Raw genomic sequence first — 24770 nt, forward strand, 5'->3', positions numbered from 1 at the left:
ATAATCTAATGGTGTTTTATCTCTCAGCGTAGGCCTGGAGAAAGTAGCAGTCCAGTGAAGACCTGCAACATCTGTGCTCCACTCTTCCTGATTTACATTGAAATTTGCTGCTGCTCCTTTAGTAAGGCCCACTGAATGCTCGTTTACAGAACGGACCTTGCACACATGATATTTACATCACTGTGCATGAACAGTCATATTGATGTTGCCTGTAAGTCAGAAGGTTGTGGGTTCAAATCCCACTCCAGGGACTTGAGCATATAAATCTAGGCTGACACGCCAGTGCAGTGCTGAGAGAGTGCTGCACTGTCTGAGATGCCGTCTTTCGAATGAGACGTTAAACCGAGATCCCGTCTGCTATCTCAGGTGGACGTAAAAGATCCCATGGCACTATTTCGAAGTATTTATTTATCCCTCAATCAACATAACAAAAACAGTTCACCTGGTCGTTATCGTTTTGCTGTTTGTGGGAGTTTGCTGTGCGCAAATTGGCTGCCGCGTTTCCCACACTACAACAGTGACTACACTCCAAAAGTACTTTATTGACTGTAAAGCGCTTTGAGATGTCCGGTGGTCGTGAAAAGCTCTATATAAATGCAAGTCTTTCTTTGTTTTACTGGACAAGTTGGGAAATGGGAGCGGGTACAGTGTTGTTCCATGCATTTGCATGTTAAGAGTATATAGATGCAATTTGTTGTTGTTGTTATTGATAATACAAGAGCATAGATGCACGGAACCCTGATTCTAGGGATGAGGGACTTCAGTTACGCGGATAGACTGGAGAAACAGGGGTTGTTCTCCTTAGAGCAGAGAAGGTTGAGAAGAGATTTGATAGAGGTATTCAAAATCATGAGGGGTCTAGACAGAGTAGATAGAGAGAAACTGTTCCCATTGGTGGAATGGTCGAGAACCAGAGGACAAAGATTTAAGATGATTGGCTGAAGAACCAAAGGCGACATGAGGAAAAATGTTTTTTCACGCAATGAGTGCTTCAAATCTGGAATGCACTGCCTGAAAGGGTGGAGGAGGCAGACTCAACCACGGCTTTCAAAAGGGAGTTGGATAAGTACCTGAAAGAATTTTATTTATTTATTTATTTTTACAGGGCTTCGGAAGAAGGGCGAGGGAGTGGGACTAGCTGAGGTACTCTTGCAGAGAGCTGGCATGGCTTGATGGACCGAATGGCCTTCTTGCATGCTGTAATCATTTAATGATTCCATGAACTGGCTTTGTTTGATTAGCAAGCAAGGATAGACCGTGGCCAATCAGACAGCAGTTTGAAAGACCCAAGAAACAATGGCTCTGCGATGGTGTCCTAATTCTGGTGACCATGATCTAGAAATTGGATTGTGCTCTAATACGGGCACGATCCCAATGCAGCACATGCTGCAAGCACCTAATGAGGCTGGTGGCAGGACCACGCAAAATTGGTCTGTTGGCCTCATTTGTTTACTACCGGCAAGCTGTGGGTGACAGTCACAGACCCAGAGGCTGGTCCCACGAAGAGCTCGGATGTCGGCCTGGGCGGTAAGCACAATCTGGGGGATGGAGGGGGGGGCTTCGGGAGGATTTGGGAATGGGAGACCGGCAGTGGCCTACAAATTTAATGTGGAGCCAGGAGGAGCACTTTTGCTGCTCACGACTCCACAATAAGGCAAATTTAAAAAACAAATGGAAACATACCTTTTCAGAGATGTCGAGAGGCTTGTGGTTGTTTCCCCTCGTTTACCTCTAAATAAGTCATGTAACAAAAGGGTAGGGAGTGGCACAGTACTGAACAGAGTCTCCATCACTAAGTGGAAAGGACTGATAACATCCTGTAATGAGTACAGAAGTAGCAAAAACCATTTTTTATTCAAAAAGCCCAAAATAAAGACATTTCTTGTCCGTTCGAGACAGATAAACCCCAATTTCAACCTAACCCACCTGGCGGGAAGGGGATTGGACTCCAGTTTACACCCTGCCTGGTTTTACACTCGACTGAAGTCAGGCAGGATGTAAAGCAGGCATCAGCCCCGAGCCCACCTGATCGCACTGGACAGGTTAGGCTAAAATCAGGTCCATAGTGAACAGCAGCTCGGAAAGCTGTAGGACCTTTTTATTTCAAACCGGTGAGAATAAAACATTTGTGTTATGTAATAATTGTAAGTATTGCTTACACATCACGACAAAATGGCTGCCGACATAATTAAGAAGCACCATGAACCACTTCTAACACTCTGGTACACAACTAGTATTTTTTCAGATTAGGCGTTGATTTGAGAGGCACCTGACATTGACTGAAGCTACACATGCAAGTAGAAAATTTAAAAAGAGATATGTCCTTACTTTTTTCTTGGGAAGGTTGACGTCTATTTTCATAGAGGTGCACTTGTTCAGGGTATTCAGTCGCCTAGAAATAAACCAAAATCCAATATATTAGAATTCCAATTTTACCTGCAATTATCCTCTATCTAGACCCATTAGCAGTCTAATAACAGGACTTAAAAACACTTCTAGACAATTAATTGCTATTGTTAACTGTAAGACACACCGTCCTTTTGTCAATAAAAATAAAACAGCGAACTCCTGATGAAAATCTTCAGCTGGACTGTTACATTTCAGGCTATAGCTGTGAGAACACAGATCGCAAGACTGTATAATAAACCCGTCAGTGTAGATACTGATAAGACATCCCATTTACCATTCTGTTCAGGTACTTTCATTTAAACAGCAGCACTGTATGCGTGTGGTTCTCTAGCCTATCCCTTCAACAAACATAGATCAGCTGGTACCTTTATTGAAACTGGAGCTGCTAAATGTCATTTATTCTTTCTGCCAATTGCCTTTCAGTGTGTGTGGTTGCCATGCTGCCTACCTAGGTCAGTCCAGTCGGTGTACTGAGTGTTTATTGAGTGACAATGGGGTTTTACATTGTGTGATAAACATTAAAAGTGATGACGTGATGAGCATCTCCTTTTCAGGCTTCTTGATGTCATTACAGAGCGCTCTTAACACCCAATACAAGTTGAGTCCATCCGGTCAGCATAAGCTAGTTACTGGGTTTGAATAAACATTGTGGCTATATGCAAACACATCTCCTGAAAACTTGTCACAAGGACATTTACAGTTGCATTTGAAATGTGTTTAATAAAAAGTAGTTTGAATTCAGGTAGTTCAGCTCAATTTGGTGAAACTCAAACTTGGGGCCCCTATCAGAATCTAAATGGATCTGTTTATTTTAAGAAAATGATAAGAAATGGGCAGATGCTTCCCCTCTGTGGCAGAACCCAGTCCATCAACAGATTAATAGATATGAGCAACGTGCTCACCATTGAACCCTATTGCTACTGCTGCTATAAACCTCAGCTTGATTACAGTATGGCTCTGTATTCATGTCTGACTCTGTGCTATATACTGCAGACGCAAAGCCCATGAGGGTACGCAGTGGTGTTGGGGAAGCTTGTCTGTTGCAAGCGCCGGTGTAGAGGATGGGCAGCATGCCCACAATTTACTAGTATGTGAGGCTGGCAGCATGAACTCACCAAAGCAAGGCAGAAATTAAATTCAAGAAATTAAAAATTCTGCTTACTAAAGGCACACGTGTGTGCCTTCAGGAGAAAGTGAGATTATGGGGAAACTGATTCCAAGGTGAAAAGATTTGATAACTTTACTAGCCGATTCTTAGTGCAAAGAAAGATGGCAGCAGACATCTGCGAGACAGACCCATCAAGCCTCACTCATTTGGAGTGACACTCCGCATTTAGTTTAAACAGGTTATCTCTTCTAATGGATGTTACTCTGAAAAATAAGCACAACTCTCTATTTAAAAGGCTATCATCTGTCTGGGGTAGAAATTGCTTCTAAGTGTACTGGCTTGCCTGCCAGTGAGTCATGGCAGATGAAGTATAATGTGGATAAATGTGAGGTTATCCACTTTGGTGGTAAAAACAGAGAGACAAACTATTATCTGAATGGTGACAGATTAGGAAAAGGGGAGGTGCAACGAGACCTGGGTGTCATGGTACATCAGTCATTGAAGGTTGGCATGCAGGTTAAGAAAGCAAATGGCATGTTGGCCTTCATAGCGAGGGGATTTGAGTACAGGGGCAAGGAGGTGTTACTACAGTTGTACAGGGCCTTGGTAAGGCCACACCTGGAGTATTGTGTACAGTTTTGGTCTCCTAACTTGAGGAAGGACATTCTTGCTATTGAGGGAGTGCAGCGAAGGTTCACCAGACTGATTCCCGGGATGGCGGGACTGACATATCAAGAAAGACTGGATCAACTGGGCTTGTATTCACTGGAGTTCAGAAGAATGAGAGGGGAGCTCATAGAAACGTTTAAAATTCTGATGGGTTTAGACAGGTTAGATGCAGGAAGAATGTTCCCAAAGTTGGGGAAGTCCAGAACCAGAGGTCACAGTCTAAGGATAAGCGGTAAGCCATTTAGGACCGAGATGAGGAGAAACTTCTTCACCCAGAGAGTGGTGAACCTGTGGAATTCTCTACCACAGAAAGTTGTTGAGGCCAATTCACTAAATATATTCAAAAAGGAGTTAGATGTAGTCCTTACTACTAGAGGGATCAAGGGGTATGGCGAGAAAGCAGGAATGGGGTACTGAAGTTGCATGTTCAGCCATGAACTCATTGAATGGCGGTGCAGGCTCGAAGGGCCGAATGGCCTACTCCTGCACCTATTTTCTATGTTTCTATGAGCTTGTCACTGGGAATCACCTTGTTGGATAGGTAAACAAGCACACAAGACAGGCAGTAAATGTTTGCACAAGAATGATTTGTAGATATACATGACTCATGTAACCATTTGTTAAATCAAGACTGGGGGAGTATTTTGGAATAGTGAAGTAAAATGTTTTGTTTTTGTATTGCTGTTAATCTTCATAATCTTAGACATGCAACAGGAACACCCATGAAGTTGTACTGTTTGAGTGTATTGATATAGCTGGTGTTAGGACCGAGCCAGATGGAAGGAGGGACTACTTGGTGGTTTGTGGAGGAGATGGATGGTTCAGGAGAATCTCTCTCCAATTATTTGCTGCCTTGCGGCTCTGGTAGCCCACAGCAATGCCGATCCGTGCTCCTCCTCCGCATCCTCCAATGCCTGATTCTCTGTTGAACCCGTTTGTGACCACAGGGAGTAGGTGATGCAGGTTTGTGCTGGTAGTGGTCATGACTTTCATTACTGCGACAACCCTCTCCGTTCCATCCAGTCTGTCGGCTGGTCAGCAGGCTGCCGGGGTTCTTCCTCCTCTACTTCTTGTTCCTCAGGAAGCACAACAGTAACTGCCCTTTGTATTGCACGATTGTGGAGCATGCAGCAAACGATTATGAATCCTGAAACGCATTATGGACTGGACTGAACGACTCTGTCCAAGTTGTCCAGACAGGGGATCCCTTAATTTACGTCGCCAATTGTTTGCTCAATCAAAAGCCTTGTTGTTGCATGGCTCTGATTATATTGGCAAGAGCCATGAACTGGTTGGTGAGGGGCTACTGCTTTCCCCCCGGCAGCCTGCTGACCAGCCGACAGACTGGATGGAATGGAGAGGGTTGTCGCAGTAATGAAAGTCATGACCATTACCAGCACAACCCTGCATCACCTACTCCCTGTGGTCACAAACAAGTTCAACACTGAGCGAATAGAAGCCCTTTGCTGTTGGTTCCTACTGGAACACGCAGGGTTACGTGCGTGCACTGGAATCCAGCAATTGTTTCTTCCAGCAATCACAACAAGGACGTCAAGATAATTCTACAGGAATTGATTGCACACTGAAGCTTAAAAGATGAGGACTGCACATTTCAAACTCCCTCGAAGCTTCTTGTCAAAGTCTCAGCTGGACTGCCAATTCTCATTGCCTGTGCTGAAGCTCAAATCTGGAACACACAAATGTTCCTTTCTTTCTTCCTGCCTACTATATACAATTCAGCAACTGAAAGGTTGGGCAAACAACCCGCTAGTACTGAGAGTACAATAATGCAGAGAAACTTTCTTTTCCTTCCAGTGAAGAGCCTGCATTTGGCACCAAACCCAGGTGACAGTGAGATTAAGAACGTGGCTGAACCAGGTTCTTGTCGCTGTGGTATAACAGAGCAGTGGACCACACTGATGAAATCATTCAGAGGGTGCAACGTCCACAAATCCTTACAATAATTTACCTTTGGCCAGGGAAAATAAAGCAAATGAATGATTGATAGGAACATTCCCGTACCAAGGATTTCTCTATTGACTGCAAGGTTGCACATCGCTAGGGGTTGCTGGTGCTAAGGTAAGAAGAAAGCCACAGATGTGTGAAATGTGAATTGAAAACAGAAGCTGCTGGGAATGCACAGGAGGACGTCTTGAAGCTATCACCGATGTCAGAATTCTGGAAGATGCTGATCAAGCTGCCATGTGTTGCGTGTCTTTTCTGTTTTCATTTGTCAATGTCAATTTTCTTTTACACTGTGCTTCAAATCAAATGCGAGTTCATAGCTATATGAACGAATGGACAGCAGTGAGAGCAGTTCAAAAATATTGCCGGATTTTGTGGTCAGCGGCGAACGACCGGCACCTGCCATTTGTTACACTCGCACTTGCCCATAGACCAGTGGTGGGCAAAATACGACACGTGGGCCATATCCGGCCCGCCAAGTCATCCTATCCAGCCTGCTGTACGGGACAGAAATAGAACACGAGCCAGAGCTTGAGCTGCACATTCGTCTATCCACTTTCACTTTTCATGGGTCAGAGACAGACCCGAACTGCAGCCAAGGAAAAAACATAGTAATATTTCATTCAAATTAATAATTCGCCAAAGCGATTCTCCCTGGCTAGATCTTAAAAGGATCTGTTCCGTTATTCTGGGCCCCAATGGCGGACGTCCATACCCAGAATGCACTGCGTACTCGAATATGCCCTATCCAGTTTAGAGTTGCGTCATGGCTGCTCATTTCCATGACTCTTTTACCAGAGAAATTGAGCGGCGCTGCATCTTTCCTCTCCCAGTATCCAGAATATGACGGCAGGGGAGTTCTCATCTGGCACCAATTGGGATGGCATCAGTAATCTTTGCAGAGGGATATAAGGATGACTGGGAAATTGATGTTGACACAAGCTCTGAAGAGGGTACAGTTCTATTTCACAGTACTAATTTACAGAGACCAGAAGATACCACAACATTTCAACACAATATAGAGGAAACATTGGTGGGCGGCCCTCAACGGCTCACTAAAGCTTGTTAAGTGGCTCTCGAGCTCAAATAAGTGCCCACTCTTGCCATAGACTGTATGGGCTTTTGCACTGGAAGTTCCTGTCGGCCAACTATCCAAAAAGCACAACGCCCTCTGCAGGGCACCTGGGACCTGTGTGAACAGGGAAAACAACTATGTATCTCCTTAACCAATCAGATTGAAGAATCGTTACTGAGCAGCACAAAGTCTGAACCAGGAAGTGTCCATTAGAATATTTAATTCAAAGTCAAATCGGGTACAGAAAGCAAAATAAAAGAGAGAGAGGGAAAGAAAGATTGGATTAAGCTTGGCTTAAGAAAGAGAGAGATATCAGAGACACAGAAAAATAAAAAAAATACATTTTGTTATCTGCAAGATTCCATTCTTGCTCAGCTTCTGGAGGAGCAGGGCATCTCGATTAGCAACTTACGGATTTACGCATTTAACTGCGTGTGTGCGGACACTGGAAGTTGCTGTCCGATTTACACATATACGGTGAGCGCTGATAGACTCACTGATATTTCTACTGCAAAATCCAGCCCATTCTGTGCAACTCACCTTAAAGAATCAGTTCTGGAGCAGGCACAGCCATTATGTGCTGCAACACATGCAACCTAAATATTCTAGCTAAGGAAAGAGAAGCAGTTAATAGCTATGTGTTTATTGAGTGTCAGTATTCAGGTTATTGATTTAACAATGTTTTGCATCTTTCAGAATACGCACATTTCATATCATGGAGCAGTTACAATTATAAGGACTGCAAATCCTGTAAATAAAATGTAGAGATCTTGTACAAATCTGACTTTATTGGCTGGTGCCTGGTTTTGTGGAATGCTCTGATGGTTGTAAACAATAGACAGGAACGTCTCATGCTGAAATATGGACCCACATTGATCAAAACAGGAGGCAGAGTCCTCACATCTTACCAGAGGTGTAAATGTTAAGTCCAAATAACCAGACTGTTTGAGAGGATAAAGCTACTGGAGGCTCTTTGGTTTTCTTCAGAATCGACGAAGAATTTGTATTCCCTTCTAACTAATCCTAGGAGAACCAACTATCACCTGTAGTCCAATCATTAAATCCACCACAGTCCTGCTGGGACTATTACCAGCCTGAAATGCAAGTGTCAGGTGAACTTTGACTATGTGATGTTGATGAGGTCATGCCTCTGAGGAAAGCAGCATACAGTATAGGAGGAAGATCAAAAACATTAATAAGACGCGGTCACATACTTTGTCACTGGAACCACCAGAGTACTTAATTGGAATGGGTGTGTTGCACTTTCAGCTTACTCTTTCTTTCATTTCTAAGTCGCCTCAAAGGCCCTTTGCTGGCATGTAATGAGGAATGTTTTTTGGATGGATATCGGATTTCAAAACCAGCCCATCACTCCACCCCTCCGACAATTAGGATGGCAAATGGCATGTTAGCTTTATTGCAAGGGGGTCGGAGTATAAGAGTAAGGAAGTCTCACTGCAATTATATAGAGCTTTGGTGCGATCACACCTGGAGTACTGTGTACAGTTTTGGTCACCTTACCCAAGGAAGGATATACTTGCTTTGGAGGCAGTAGACTAGATTGATTGCTGGGATTAGAGGGTTGTCCTATGAGGAGAGATTGAGTAGAATGGGCCTAAACTCTGGAGTTTAGAAGAATGAGAGGTGATCTCATTGAAATGTGAAACATTCTTATAAGGCTTAGGGTAGATGCTGAAAGGCTGTTTCCCTGGCTGGATAGTCTAGACCTATGGGTCATAGTATCAGGATAAGGGGTTGTCCATTTAGGACTAAGATGAGGAGACATTTCTTCATTCAGAGGGTTGTGAATCTTTGGAATTCTGTATCCCAGAGGGCTATGGATGCTTGGTCATTGAGTCTCTTCAAGAAAGAGATCGATAGATTTTTGGACACCAAGGGAATCAAAGGATATATGGATCAGGTGGGAAAGTGGAGTTGAGGTAGATGATCAGTCATGATCGTATTGAATGGCAGAACAGACGCAAGGGGCTGAATGGCCTACACCTGCTACTATTTCTTATGTTCTTATGCAATAATTTGGCAGAGTGAATCATCCATGCATTATAGAACCAGCCCAAATTCCATCCCAATGGGCAGGCAATCCATTTTGCCAGGATATTGCTGAAGTGGTGAAGCTGAAAATGACCTCCAGTGGCTCGTGAATATTTTTGTCTATCCAGGAAAAAATGACCGCAATGGAGCATGCAGCTACTCCTGTGTCCTGACTCTTTTATGGAGCCATTTCAGCTCCTGCTGGTGCGCTTTGGGTGCAATTAAGTACTGTCCTTGCAGACTGTACTTTCCACCGCATCTCAACTACAGTGTAATGCAATCTAATGCTCACATCCCTATTCCAAAGACATTGGAGGTCCCTCAACCACTCATTATTCTAATGCTTGCCTGATCAGCCTCCATCCTTCTCCCTTCATATACAACCCCTGCTAGGCTGACAGCCAGTCATACTCAAAGGGCAGGAGCCTTTGAAAAGCAAAGTCCAAAGAGAAGGGATCAAAGCGAACATTCTATTCAAGTTTATTTGCATTTTCAGGATAATTCCTTCAAAATATTGCACCCCCTTTCATTCAATGATGGGATTCTATGATCATGGACTCAATGGAAGCCAACAAGTGCATAGCTGCAGACAGCTGTTTGTAATCGCCTCAATACACTTTCCATTTCTTTTATTCATAAGGTGATGCTGGTAAGGCTGTGTTTATTGCACATCCCTAGTTGTCATGTCAACAGCAGCTGCAAAAGCAATAACATTAGCTATAACATTTGAAATCATGTGTAGACAGATTGTGATTTCAGGGCTAATTATCATCTTGTATTTCTCCAGGGTATTGGGGTCATGATCTGTAACAGAGCAGGGAGAAATCACAGACTGACATCTTCAGAGTGTGGGAGCCAGAGTGATTTGTACAGCCGTGACAAATAAATCTGCAAAAGGACTTGTCTTAAGAGACCATGGGCTGGATTTTCCGGTCTTTTGCGCTCTGTTTTTCGCCCTGGAGCGGTGACAATGGCAGCAGAGAGGTATTCTGGGCGGGCGGTAAGCCATCAGTGTCATGCAGCGATCCTCGGGTTTTGCGGTGGCGCAGAGCAGCACCGCCCGGAAGAGCTGCACACCACGGTGTGCAACGCCTCTGGTTGCGACATTGGTGTGCGTTTGTGCTCCTGCCCGACCCGTCCGCTCAGAATCGCGCCTCGCAATGACCACCTGGGAAATCAGGGCAGTTCAACTATCCCAACTGCGAGGTGGTGAGTAATGGACTCCTAAGGTAAGTGTGATTGTTTTATCTTTTAATTTTTTTAGCGATTTGTGTTGTGGTGGCATGGGCACTGTTTTGGGAATGTTTTTGTGTTTTTTTTTAGGTTTCTTCCCCCCCCCCCGCCCCCAGACATCTCTGAGTGCTCCCGGCCTGACTCTTTAGCTCGGGAGCTTCCCACCCTGACGCCAAGAGAGATGTACAATGCCTCCCTTAGCGCCGCGCCCCCTGACGCAGGGCCCAGCTGCCCAAACTTACCTACTGAGGCGCAAACTATTCCCGAACGCTAACCTTCCTGCCCCGCCACCATTATTGCCCCAAAAACATAAAAGCCTAAAATCCAGCCCTATGAGTACGATGTTATTCACAGTCCCCTTATCATTTCCACGGATAATGACCGATTCATTTTCTTCCAGAGTGATAGAAATTGAATGACCAGTTGGTGCCTCTCGGACTTCCTCTAAAAGTGTTCCCTACTCAACCATTAAACAGCCAGAGGTTTGTTTGCCTTCTGAGGTTCTCAATGAGTACTCCAGAATCATTGCTACAATTTGAACTTGCATTCGTTCACACCGCTGCTCCGTTTGCAATGGTGTCTCAACTAATCACGCCAATTGTACAAGACAATTAAAATTCTTATTACTGCTGAACATAAATCACTTGTAGTGACAAAGGCAATTTCATCAATTGTGGAGATACCGCTTTTATAAAAATGCTGTCTTTGTGCTGCACTCTGGTCTTTAAAAACAATCAAGGCAGTGTTTTCAGTCACGTATTCATTTCTTGAGGTCCATTAACATTTTCCACAGCTAGACCAAGCAAGACATCTTTACGGTTTTGATGGGGGAAGGAAGAAGTGAACTGTGTGTTTAATTTCATAAATATTTCAATCGTTTCAGAATTAGACATGTATAATATTGAAATGTTTAATGGAAATATAGTCACAGAAAACATACTGGAATGATGCCACGAACAAAGGGTATATCAATCATATGCTGACATAACATGACCACAATATGAATTCATGGAAAAGTGATTTCTCCATGGCCAGTTCTTCAGAAACTGCCTGAAGTTTATTGCGCACATTGGCATAATAGCATCCGACATTGTGAGTGCAGAATTGTCATTTTATTCAAATTGAGAAACACATAATATCATATTACAGTTAAAGTGAATATTTGTTTTACATTTCTTACCTACAAAGTGGTTCTATGAAATCTTTGTCAAGAAAATCATGATCCTTCTTCACAGACGCAATGTCAATTGGGAATTGGGAATCTACAATAGACCAAAATATCTTAATTATATATTGGTAGTGTATTGTGATATGAGCCAAACAAAGCTTTCTTCAAGTTAATAAACAGCATGTTGTTTACATAAAATAAAAACAGAAATGGTCAGAAATACACTTAGCAGATCCATCAGCATTTGACAAGAGAAAGTACATGGTTCACACAGAAATAGTAACCTGTCCTTTTTATTTTCAGATGTTGAAAACCCGCTGTTTATTTCTGGCCTTTTCTGTTTCTTTTTCAGACCTCCATCAACTCAGCATGATCTTTATGTAACATTCACTTGAAAAGACACAAATACAAGCTTGAATGTCATTTTACAATGTTTCCAATGGGAAAGTTAGAGAATATCTCACTGGGTGGTCAACATCATTTTCGGAGCCTTGTTCTAGTGGAAGGCAGAGAAGATATAAAAATAACTTGGTCCAAAACTTGATTTGAGAGAGTACAAGAAGCTCACTTCCAAAAAGGAATTCTTTGGCCTTTGTTATATAAAATGAGGTTTTGTTTTACATCTGTTTGCAATCAATGAGATCGTGAAATTAGAAACTGGAGGAAATGTTTAGTTTATTTAACAGATAGGTCAAAATTTTCCCATCATCTTGTAGCTGAAGCTCGGATGTTCGAGATAAATGAAGGAGTGTCATGTACCTAGCTCCAGAATTTTCCTCTTATACATTGTCAAGGAGTGGGACATCTAGTCAATAACAGTGCTAAAATTCCATTTTTGTTTACATTTCTCAATAGTATTTCCTTGAACATGCTACACCATCACGGATTTCAGTTAATCAGTAAAACAATCAACTCAAGATAATGTAGAACAGAATACGGTTTCAAAAGACAAGCCACTGGCATTGGATAAACAGCTCTGTGTTTGGTAAACAAGAATAAAGTGCACTACACACAGGAAATTAACATTTTAAATCTTTAAGGTGGGACTGCAGAAGTAAAACTGACTTGTATGTATACTATGCTGCTAAAACAGAGAGTCGGGATAAACGGCTCATTTTCCAGTTGGCAAACAGTAACTAGTGGGGTGCCGCAGGGATCGGTGCTGGGGCTTCAACTATTTACAATCTATATTAATGACTTAGATGAAGGGACCGAATGTAATGTGGCCACGTTTGCTGATGATACAAAGATGGGTGGGAAAGCAAATTGTGAGGAGGACACAAAAAATTCTGCAAAGGGATAGAGACAGGCTAAGTGAGTTGTCAAAAATTTGGCAGATGGAGTATAATGTGGGAAAATGTGAGGTTATCCACTTTGGCAGAAATAATAGAAAAGCAAATTATAATTTAAATGAAAAAAAATTGCAAAGTGCTTCAGTACAGAGGGACCTGAGGGATCCTTGTGCATGAAACACAAAAAGTTAGTATGCAAGTACAGCAAGTAATCAGGAAGGCAAATACAATGTTGGTCTTTATTGCAAGGGGGGTGGAGTATAAAAGCAGAGAAGTCCTGCTACAACTGTACAGGGTATTGGTGGGGCCACACCTGGAGTACTGTATACAGTTTTGGTCTCTGTATTTAACGAAGGATATACATACATTGGAGGCTGTTCAGAGAAGGTTCACTAGGTTAATTCCAGAGATGACGGGGTTGACTTATGAGGATAGGTTGAGCCTATACTCATTGGAGTTCAGAAAAATTAAATCGCGGATCTTATTGAAACATAGAAGATAATGAGAGTGTTCGACAAGTTGGATGCAGAGAGGATGGGGCCAAGTTTCCACATGATTTGCGCCTGATTTTTTAGGAGCAACTGGTGGAGAACGGACTATCTTAGAAATCGCAATTCTCCACATTTTTTTTTCTGCAGTTCTAGTCAGTTAGAACAATTTCACTTTGGAACAGAATTTTTTCTTCAAAAGGGGGCGTGTCCGGCCACTGACGCCTGATTTCAAAGTTTCCACAGTGAAAATGTACTCCAAACTAACTTAGAATGGAGCAAGTGAAGATTTTTGTAGAACTGAAAAAACCTGTTCTACACATTAAAAAAATCAGGCGCAGGTTACAAATTAGGCGTCCAGAATGAGGTGGGGGGGGGGGGGGGGGGGGGGAGGGGATGGGGAAGTCATTAAATTCTACAATAAATCCTTATTTATACTTATACAAATATTATACAAATAAATCCAACCTGAATAAAAATTTATAAGCAAAGAAAAGATTAAATAAATCATCTTCCTACCTGTGTGAAAGTGCTTCAGGCAGGGAGAATGCTGCAGGAAGCCTCACAAGTTGAGGCAGCCGTTCGTTCCCGACGGCAGGGGGGGGGAGGAGGAAGCCGTTCCTGACGGCGGGGGAGGGAGGGAGGGAGTGCGGGCCCGACCGACCGACTGCAGCGGGGGGGGGGGGGGAGGAAGCCGTTCCAGACAGCGGGTGGGCGGGGGGAGGGAGGGAGTGCGGGCCCGACCGACCGACCGAACGCAGCGGGGGGGAGGAAGCCGTTCCAGACGGCGGGCGGGGGGGGGAAGGAGACAGTGAGAAGGCTGCAGGAAGCCTCAGAAGTTGAGCAGCCATTCCCGACGGCACGGGGTGGGGGGGAAAGGCCGTCGGGAAACGGCTGCCTCAACTTCTGAGGCTTCCTGCACCTTCTCACTGCTGCAAGAAGCCTCAGTGCTGATGGCAATGTGCTTTTATTAAAAAATGTTCAAAAATTAAACAGCTACAAAGAACTACAAAAATGGCCGAGCGCCAATGTTTCCTTCACACTGCGCATGCGCGAACGCTCCAACGCGCACGCGCAGGGTTGCCGGCAGGAAAAAAACTAATTTAAATGGTACCCGCCCCCTCCCACTTACAAAATCGGCACGAGTGGTAGGCTCCGCCCCCCTGGGCGCCGCGCCAAGCAGACATGGAGCTGCAGGGCGTTCCAGAATCGCGCATTTTTTTCCGGCGCCGTTTTCAGCGCGGCGCAGCTCGGAGGGGCGCCCGTTTTTTATCGTGTGGAAACTTGGGCCCGATATTTCCACTCATAGGAGAAACTAAAACTAGGGGGCACAGTCTCAGAATAAGGGGCCGCCCATTTAAAATTGAGATGAGGAGAAATTTCTTCTCTGAGGGTTGTAAATCTGTGGAATTCTCTGCCCCAGAGAGCTGTGGAGGCTGGGTCATTGAATATATTTACGGCGGAGATGGACAGATTTTTGAGCGATAAGGGAATAAAGGGTTATGGGGAGTGGGCAGGGAAGTGGAACTGAGTCCATGATCAGATCAGCCATGATCTTATTAAATAGCGGAGCAGGCTCGAGGGGTCAAATGGCTTACCCCTGCTCCTATTTCTCATGTTCTTATGTAGTAAAGAAAGGATAAAAGATTGATGGTCTCCATCTTCAGACATTCAATCTTTCTTCAATCAGCCAAGACAGTCTGTCAATCCATATAAGCATGCATTTTGGCTTCATAGACAACTTCCTTTTTAAACGAAACAGCTTCAAGCTATTCCTGCAGAACATACATTGAAGTAAGTTGGCGCGCAAACAGTAAATGATATCAGAGCACTGTACTCCAATCTAGGAGGCCTAAACTTTGACTGACATGCGTGTTCCATTATAAGGAAGCTCATTGAGTCTTAACCAGGTAACCTAGGGATATGGGAAGGGGACAAAACTGCCCACGGATGAGTCTTTTGCAACATCATGCAAGTCTAGCTCCCAGTAGCTGGAGTAAGGAGAGGGACTAATGATGTTCAGGAAGGTATCACATGGCTGGACTGTCCTGATTTGCTGGAAGTGGATTATGGTGTAGAACAAGCAGGTGAACAAAGTCAACAAATTCCAGAAGTTAAAAAAAAATTTGCTTCTTAAAGATGATGAAACTCAGGTAAATTTACAGATCATTAAAACATTCCAGAATATGTTTATTTTTACTTACAGACATTCAGGAGATGGTGACGATTGAAATTGGGAAGGTCGTTAATAAACAATTTGTTAAAAACTTTATTGACAAATAATTGTGCAGCCTGTATGCATGATGCCAATAATGAAATCCAGTCACTATACTGATCAGATGCCCATGTTTACAGCAGGGGGCAAACTGGCAGGATTTCTGTAACCTGGCAGACAAAAAGAATCAAATTCTGGGATTTATTAACAATAGATATCCTTTTATGTGACTTGTTCTGGACAACTGTTCTAAATTTTCATTGTTGTGGGTTGCTGCTGATACCTAAATCCAAATGTTGACAAATATAGTATAGTTCAAAAACTAGTCCATGTAAAAGGGGCTGGGCTATCCATTTCTCTTTTGTTGGCTAAGTTTTCAACAATGACAATGCATTCATATGAACAAAATCAAGTGAAATGGAATTTAATTGTGCTCTGTAAAGATATATACAAGCATACAGTACTTTTGGTCCATTATTATGGATGCAATTTAGACAGCTCAATTGGTGGTTCATTAATGGATAATGATCTAATTAGGAGCAGCGAATTGCTGGGCCAGTTGTACCGTGCATTAACAGATCTGTTGCTTTTACTTTGGCCTTGTGTCAGTGAACCGGCTCCTTGCATTTATCCTGCCAGCAGTCTCGTAGACCCACGATACACTGTCAGAATAGAAGTCAGATTTCACAGTGTAAACACTGGGACGTGGCTCATGGAATCTGAATGCAAACAGCATAAGTTTAAAAGTGATTAGGTGGAGAACAGGATAGGATTAAATAACAGAAGTGATAATAGTGCGAGACAAATGGAGACACGATTGAGAGAAATTCGAGAAATAAAAGATATATGATACACAGAGGATGTGTGAATATCTAAAGTCAAATTGCTGAGTGGGGGAGGGTAGCATGTAAAAATAAAATGGCTTTGACCTTAACCGCAGCTCCCATTTTCTATCTCACAGTAGGTGTTGGTAATGGGTGTACCGGTGCTTCTGGTGATGAGGGAGGGAATATGTTGATGCTTGGGGATTGGGATAGGGGTTCCCCACTGGAACCTGCTCCACTTTGCCAGTTTTCCTCCTAACCACTTTCCAGATGATGCTCTCTCTTTTCTTGTGTTTGTGGTAATTGTTCTCCCACCTCTTCTCTTGCTCTGTTCCTCCTTATACGCTGTTCATCTGTAACATCTTCCAGTTCTGACAAAGGGGCACTAGTCCTGAAATGTTACCTTTGGTTCATTCTTCCACAAATGCTGAGCGTTTGCAACATTTTCTGTTTTTGATTCAGATTCCCAGCATCTGTGGTACTTTGCCTCAAGTATAACAATATCTATGGGGATGTGTTTCATCTTCCCTCTGGTTACAGTCTAATCAGACTAGTTGGAGTTAATTCCATGGGCCTGAAATTAATGAAGTACTGCCACCACCCGTTTCTCGTCCGCATACCGCTAAGATTGAGGACCGCTAATTGGGTGACACTTTTTCGGGCGATAGTGGGAGCAGTATGTAGCGGGCGGTGGCGAGCATTGTAGTCGATCGAGATCAGCTTTTTTTCTCGATTGCGAAAAGAACGGAATTCTGCGCATGCGCAATTTTATTTTCTTCTTTTTCTGAGGTTGTTTTTTTCCGCGATTCTTTATAGCTAACTATTCTGAGGACTTCCAATGATTAGATGCCAGTTTTCCATGTTCAACATTGGGGTGAAGAACAAGAGCCCAACAGTCAGCAAAATTACTGCAGCAACAAAGTAAAAATAACTTGAAGAAAAAATGATCAGTGTGGAATCATTTTGTAAATTCAACATATTGACAGGGGGAGTAAGGGGTGCGGAGGGAGTTGTTTAATCATCGATTTGCGTGAAAGGGCATTGAATGATGAACTTTAAACTGGATAAAGAAAACAAAACAGAAAAAGAAATTCCAGTTTCTGAGGACGCTAGATACTAATCTTAAGCAGCCTTTCATCAAATGCTCCAGTTTCCAAAATGGCATCCATACCGTTCACTTAAGATCAGGTAAGACCTGCTTTTTCAGGGCGGTATTTAGGTCCGGTGGTAAATGGATCTTAATGATGAAGTTACCATTTTGGGCAGTATTTGGGCCTTAAATGATGAGCAGGCAGTATCGAATACCACTGGTGGTAAATGACTGATGAATTTTCTGCCCACAGTATTGTCGCCGGTATCTGGGCAGTATGTGATTTTTTTTTGATGAACTTCACATTTCTGGGCAGTAAATGGGCGGTAATATGATGCATTTCGGGCCCCATGTCTTGTAGGACAGTGTTCAAAAACTACAATAGCAAGGCCCAGGAATATAGATATATTTTATATATTAAATACTTTATTGCTCATCAGAATAGAAAATATAGCAAACTTGTATTTTTCTAGTTTGGGAATACAATCTCTTTCAAATATAGAAGTCTGCTATAATCTTTAGTCGTTGTTCTGAATCTCTCAGGGTTTTGAAGCGTACTTCATGCAATTTTCTGCCATCAAATTTGTCATACTGCAGGTGCCGGCTTGAGACAACTTGAGTGTTACAAGTCAGCAGCATAAAGTTACTGTGCTGAATGCTCAGTATTACCGAGTGATGTGAAGCGGAACACTATTCAAAAACAAGGTCAATTGTTCACGCAGTAAAGAGAACCAACATAATAGTGGAGTCTTTGTTAAAATTATAAAGTTTAAAAATAAAGTTTAGCGGGCTCCTAATAGTCTGAATATTTATTTTTAAGTTTACTTTGCACTTGGTGCAGTTATACTGCAGCCAATGAGAAGCCAAAGGGTCTGAGACTATCTTGGAGAAGATCTCATACCAATTGTGTCAAATTAAATTGAGCCAAGATCCGGATGACATGAAATCGATTCGATGTGATTTTCAAGTTTGCTTGAAAGGTGCACTGCTGACAACATATTTTTTATTCTGCCCACTGATCTGGTTTGTTGATAACCTTGTAGAACAGTTGGTGGATTTCAAGTCCAACGTTAAAGAACAGACGGAAACCAAAATCGCACCACATGTAAAACCTCAAATCTCCTTTAAAATGTTAATCCTGCTAAAGGTATGTCAGGCACTGCATTGTACAGAATGTTTAACTTGAGAAACATTTAGTTATTTGACTGTGTTATTGTTATATAATGGAAATGTGGAAACATTGCATTTCAGACACCATAAAATAAAGAGTTAATACGTGTGCCTCATGTATATTTAATGGCTGATATTATCCTACAAAAAATAAAGATCTCCATGAAGCCTGCTGTACCTTTTGTAATAATCACATCTTTAAAATGATTCAGGGCTGGTTACTTCCAAATGACTCCCGTGCAAGTGTTTTTTATACAAAAATCGACATACTCTTAATAATCAATATACAGTGTTAACTTAAGACTGGGGTAAGCTTTCACGTTACATTTAATTTGAAACTAAAACAGGAGGTGGCTGATAATGCTTTCCTCCACCACCCACTCAACACACACAGGGGATTCCAGTTCCTAGACACTATCCCATGGCCCCCTGAAACATCGCTGCCCCTTGGACCTCTGCATGAACGTGCATGTATGTGGATGTCAGGCAAGGCCAGGACCAGGTCTGTTGGAATGCCTCCAAAATCAAACAGATGTTCACAGTCGCAGCTCACATAACTATTGGGCTGAATTTTCACCAACTTTGCGACCGGGTTTTCGCTGCGATTTGACCCTCCGTGGCGAAAACATGGTCAGCGGTATCCTCACGTACCTCTTTATGGAACGCCTGCACATACCACCGGGAGAGGTGTGCCGACGTGCGACGACGCAGATTGCGTTTGCGTCGCACTTTCGGCACTCTCCCGACCCTTACGCCACGCCCAAAATACCGACAGGGTCAAACTGTTGGTGCAGCCCTGCCAGCAGCGGTAAGTATGAAGACCTGCAAAAAGGTAAGTTAAAGTTTTTATTTTTAAATTAGTTTTCAGCGCTTTAGTAGGTAAGGGTTTTTTTTTTTGTTTTTGTTTTCCCTGCCTGTCTGCTACCCCCCCCCGCCCAAGGCCTCTCTCGCAGCACTACCCAGCCCTGGACTCAAGTTGCAGAAACTCACGGTTTGTGCCGCGAATCCTTGTGCAATGCTGACTTTATCGATGCGCCCTGGCGTAGATTTAAAGGCCGAAAGTTAGGCCTAACGGCAGCGCAGCGAAAATGGTAATTTTGGCGTAAAACTACCGTTTGACGGAAACCGAAAATCTAGCCCAAAGAATGGCCACTCGAGTGAGGTGGTGGAGGGCTGTTGGTGCCTATGGAACCATATCTCTGCAACAGCGGTCAGGTGACAAAGAGCAAAAAGAGAAGAAAACTAGAAATGATCATTGGGAACCTACTGCATATGGGGGATGACTCTCCCAGGGCTTTGCTGGTCACAGGCTGGTCTGGTGAAACCTATAACATCTGATATACTGAGGGACAGCCAGTAAATGAGGTGGCACTCCATGTCCCCCCCCTGTAATTTTATTTTGGGGTCCTGCGCAGTTTTTACATTGAAATTCTGGCAAGCCGGCCGCACATGTTCCCCGGAGCAGTGCGCCACTGCACGGGTTCCCCGGAGCAGTGCGCCGGCCGCATGTGTTCCCCGGAGCAGTGCGCCACTGCACAGGTTTCCTGTTCCGCCAGAGGGACAAATACAAGGCATCGTGGCAACACCCTCGCTCCAAACACTGGCACCTGCTCGACTATGTCATCGTCCGAGCCAGGGATCGCAAGGATGTGCGCATCACCCAGGCTATGACAGGAGCTGACGACTACTGGACGGACCACCGCCAAATCCGATCCATTATCAACATTAACATAGCCCCAAAGCAGAGGGGACAGCAGAAGCAGTTCCGCAAAAAAGTTAATGCTGGTGCACTTAGAGACCCAGCTAAGAGAGCCCTATACAGCCAGCGCCTCTCCGCTAATCTGGCATGCTTTGATGACCCTGAGATGCTGAATGCCCACAGCACTTGTTCTGCCCTCCAGGCCTCTATAACCAGTGCCTGTGAAGAGACACTTGGTCACTCAACCAGAAAACATCAGGACTGGTTTGATGAAAATGATCAGGAGATCGAAGAACTAATAGATCGCAAGTGCAAAGCATTTCTGAGCCTCAAGCAACAACCCAACTTGGGAGCTGCAAAACAACATTATAGACGGCTCAAGGTTCAGGTCCAAAAAAAACCCGGGACCTAAAGAATAGGTGGTGGATGGAAAAAGCACAGGAGATACAACAACTGGCCGACAGCCACGACATGCGAGGATTCTTCACTGCAGTCAAGGCCACCTATGGTCCAAACTCCCAAGGCCCCACTCTACTCCTGGCCAAGAACAGGGAAACACTCATCAAGGACACCGAGGCTGTCATGGCCCGATGGAAGGAGCACTTCAAAGATCTCCTCAATCGAGACTCTGCCTTTGACCCGAGTGTTCTCGATTCGATCCCGCAGCATGTGACCCACCACCAACTCAGTGAAACTCCAATGCTGCACAAGGTAGGCAAAGCCATAAAACAGCTGAAGAATAACAAGACTACGGGTGCAGATGGAATCCCTGCTGAGGCGCTAAAATATGGCGGAGAGGCGCTGTTGGCACGAATACACGACCTCATCTCTCTCATCTGGAGGGAGGAGAGCATGCCAGGAGATCTCAGAGATGCAGTGATTGTGACCATTTTTTTTAAAAAGGGGACAAGTCCGACTGCGGCAACTACAGGGGAAACTCCCTGCTATCAGCCATTGGGAAAGTTGTCGCTCGAGTTCTCCTCAATCATCTTCCCCCTGTGGCCGAAGAGTTCCTCCCGGAATCACAGTGTGGATTTCGTCCTCTACGGGGCACAGCGGTCATGATCTTTGCAGTGTGACAGCTGCAGGAAAAATGCAGGGAGCAGCGCCAGCCCTGAACATGGCCTTTTTCGATCTTACAAAAGCCTTTAACACTATCAACCGTGAGGGTCTATGGAGCCCCCAAAAGTTTGTCAACATCCTTCGCCTTCATCCTTTATGATGACATGCCCGCCGTGATCCTTACCAACAGATCCATTATAGACCCAATCCACGTCCAGACCAGGGTCAAACAGGGCTGCGTCATCGCTCCAACCCTCTTCTCAATCTTCCTCGCTGCCATACTCCACCTCACAATCAACAAGCTCCCCGCTGGAGTGGAATTAAACTACAGAACCAGTGGGAAGCTGTTTAACCTACGCCGCCTCCAGGCCAAGTCCAAGATCACCCCAACCTCTGTCGTTGAGCTGCAGTATGCGGTCGATGCCTGTGTCTGCGCACATTCAGAGGCTGAACTCCAGGATATAGTCAATGTATTCACTGAGGCATATGAAAGCATGGGCCTTCCGCTTAACATCCATAAGACAAAGGTCCTCCACCAGCCTGTCACCGCCGCACAACACTGCCCCCCAGTCATCAAGATTCACTGCGCGGCCCTTGACAACGTGGACCATTTCCCATATCTCGGGAGCCTCTTATCAACAAAGGTAGACATTGATGCGGAGATTTAGCATCGCCTCCAGTGCGCCAGTGCAGCCTTTGGCCATCTGACGAAAAGAGTGTTCGAAGACCAGGCCGTCAAATCTACCACCAAACTCATAGTCTACAGGGCTGTAGTAATACCCGCTCTCCTGTATGGGTCAGAGGCATGGGCGATGTATAGATGGCACCTCAAGTTGCTAGAGATATATCAGCAACGATGTCTCCGCAAGATCCTGCAAATCCCCTGGGAGGACAGGCGCACCAACATCAGTGTCCTCGCCCAGGCTAACATCTCCAGTATTGAAGCACTGACCACACTCGATCAGCTTTGCTGGGCAGGCCATATAGTACGCATGCCAGATAAGAGACTCCCGAAGCAAATACTTTATGTGGTGCTCCTTCGTGGTAAACGAGCCAAAGGAGGACAGTGGAAACGTTATAAGGACACCCTCAAAGCCTCCCTGGTAAAGTGCGACATCACCACTGACACCTGGGAGACCTTGGCCGAAGACCGCCCGAGGTGGAGAAAGTGCATCCTGGAGGGCGTTGAATTCTTCGAGTCTCAACGCAAAGAACAAGAAGAGGCCAAGCGCAGGCAGCGGAAGGAGTGCGCGGCAAACCAGCCCCACCTACCCCTTCCCTCGACAAATGTCTGTCCCACCTGTGACAGTGTCTGTGCCTCTCGTATCGGACTGTTCAGCCATCAAAGAACTCACTTTGGGAGTGGAAGCAAGTCTTCCTTGATTCCGAGGGACTGCCTATGATCATCCCTGGAGCAGTGCGTGACTGGGCGGGTTCCCTGGAGCAGTGAGTGACTGGGCGGGTTCCCTGGAGCAGTGAGTGACTGGGCGGGTTCCCTGGAGCAGTGAGTGACTGGGCGGGTTCCCTGGAGCAGTGCGTGACTGGGCGGGTTCCCTGGAGCAGTGCGTGACTGGGCGGGTTCCCTGGAGCAGTGCGTGACTGGGCGGGTTCCCTGGAGCAGTGCGTGACTGTGCGGGTTCCCTGGAGCAGTGCGTGACTGGGCGGGTTCCCTGGAGCAGTGAGTGACTGGGTAGGTTCCCTGGAGCAGTGCGTGACTGTGCGGGTTCCCTGGAGCAGTGCGTGACTGCGCGGGTTCCCTGGAGCAGTGAGTGACTGCGCGGGTTCCCTGGAGCAGTGCGTGACTGGGCGGGTTCCCTGGAGCAGTGCGTGACTGGGCGGGTTCCCTGGAGCAGTGCGTGACTGTGCGGGTTCCCTGGAGCAGTGCGTGACTGCGCGGGTTCCCTGGAGCAGTGAGTGACTGCGCGGGTTCCCTGGAGCAGTGCGTGACTGGGCGGGTTCCCTGGAGCAGTGCGTGACTGGGCGGGTTCCCTGGAGCAGTGCGTGACTGTGCGGGTTCCCTGGAGCAGTGCGTGACTGGGCGGGTTCCCTGGAGCAGTGAGTGACTGGGTAGGTTCCCTGGAGCAGTGCGTGACTGTGCGGGTTCCCTGGAGCAGTGCGTGACTGCGCGGGTTCCCTGGAGCAGTGAGTGACTGCGCGGGTTCCCTGGAGCAGTGCGTGACTGGGCGGGTTCCCTGGAGCAGTGCGTGACTGTGCACTTTACACAGAACACCAGAGGCACTCGTGTTTCAGGAGTCTGGACAAAAACTAACTGCAGAAAGGCTTCCGTGCCCCTCCATAATCCTTCAGTAAAAGCAAAGTACTGCAGATGCTGGAGATCTGAAATAAAAACAGAAAATGCTGGCATCTGTGGAGAGGGAGAGAGAGTTAACGTTTCAGGTCGGTTTCTCTCTCCACAGATGCTGCCTGACCAGCTGAGCGTTTCCAGCATTCTCTATTTTTATTTACAATCCCTCACCAGTCCATGATGCACCTTGACTGGAAAGTAGCTGTACCAGAGGTGATCCCAAAGGATCTTAAATTGGCTCCACAGTCAAACATTTTGATCTCTTCCACACCTCAAGATGCTGAGTGGAATGTAAAACTATACATTTGCATGATGTATTGATTTTACAGAGTATACCGTGGGTGTAGCTAAGGAAATTCAGGGTGTTGTACAGCAGCTTACATCAGTTACATTTGTAGACTAATACTGCTAACTCAATGTTTGGGGGCTCAGCAATTTAGTTTTGACATTTCTTTTTTGTTCATGGGAAGTGGCATTGCTGGCAAGGCCCGCATTTATTGCCCATCCCTTGTTGCCCTCGACAAGGTGCTGGTGAGCCGCCTTCTTGAATCGCTGCAGTCCGTGTGGTGACCGTACTCCCACGGTGCTGCTAGGGAGGGAGTTTCAGAATTTTGGCCCAGCGACAATGAAGGAACGGCGATATACTTCCAAGTCATGATGGAGTGGACCATGTCGAGGAACTTGCAGGTGATGGTGTTCCCATGCGTCTGCTGCCCTTGTCCTTCAAGGTGGTGGACGTCAGCTGTTTCGGAGCTGATGACGAATCTTTAGAATTCTCTGTCCCAGAGGGTTGTGGAGGCTCAGTCGTTGAGTATATTGAAGACCGAGAGCGATAGAATTTTGGATATTAAGGGAATCAAGGGATATGGGGATAGAGCAGGAAAGTGTTGAGGTAGAAGATAAGCCATGATCTTATTGAATGGCGGAGCAGGCTTGAGGGGCCGAA

General features: G+C 45.1%; 1 protein-coding gene across 3 annotated transcripts in view; it reads right to left on the reverse strand.

Moving 5' to 3' along the window:
- The window catches only part of LOC139275203 (stAR-related lipid transfer protein 13-like), a 603587-nt gene that overhangs the window by 43532 nt on the left and 535285 nt on the right, over window positions 1–24770 (reverse strand). For all 3 annotated transcript variants that reach the window (XM_070892343.1, XM_070892344.1, XM_070892345.1), the window contains 2 exons: window positions 11692–11773; window positions 2329–2392 (listed from right to left, as the gene is read on the reverse strand). In XM_070892343.1, coding sequence (XP_070748444.1) covers window positions 2329–2392; window positions 11692–11773 — 146 coding nt within the window. The remainder of the gene's footprint in view (window positions 1–2328; window positions 2393–11691; window positions 11774–24770) is intronic.

This window comes from Pristiophorus japonicus, chromosome 10 (assembly GCF_044704955.1).
Source record: "Pristiophorus japonicus isolate sPriJap1 chromosome 10, sPriJap1.hap1, whole genome shotgun sequence".
NCBI lineage: Eukaryota > Metazoa > Chordata > Chondrichthyes > Pristiophoridae > Pristiophorus > Pristiophorus japonicus.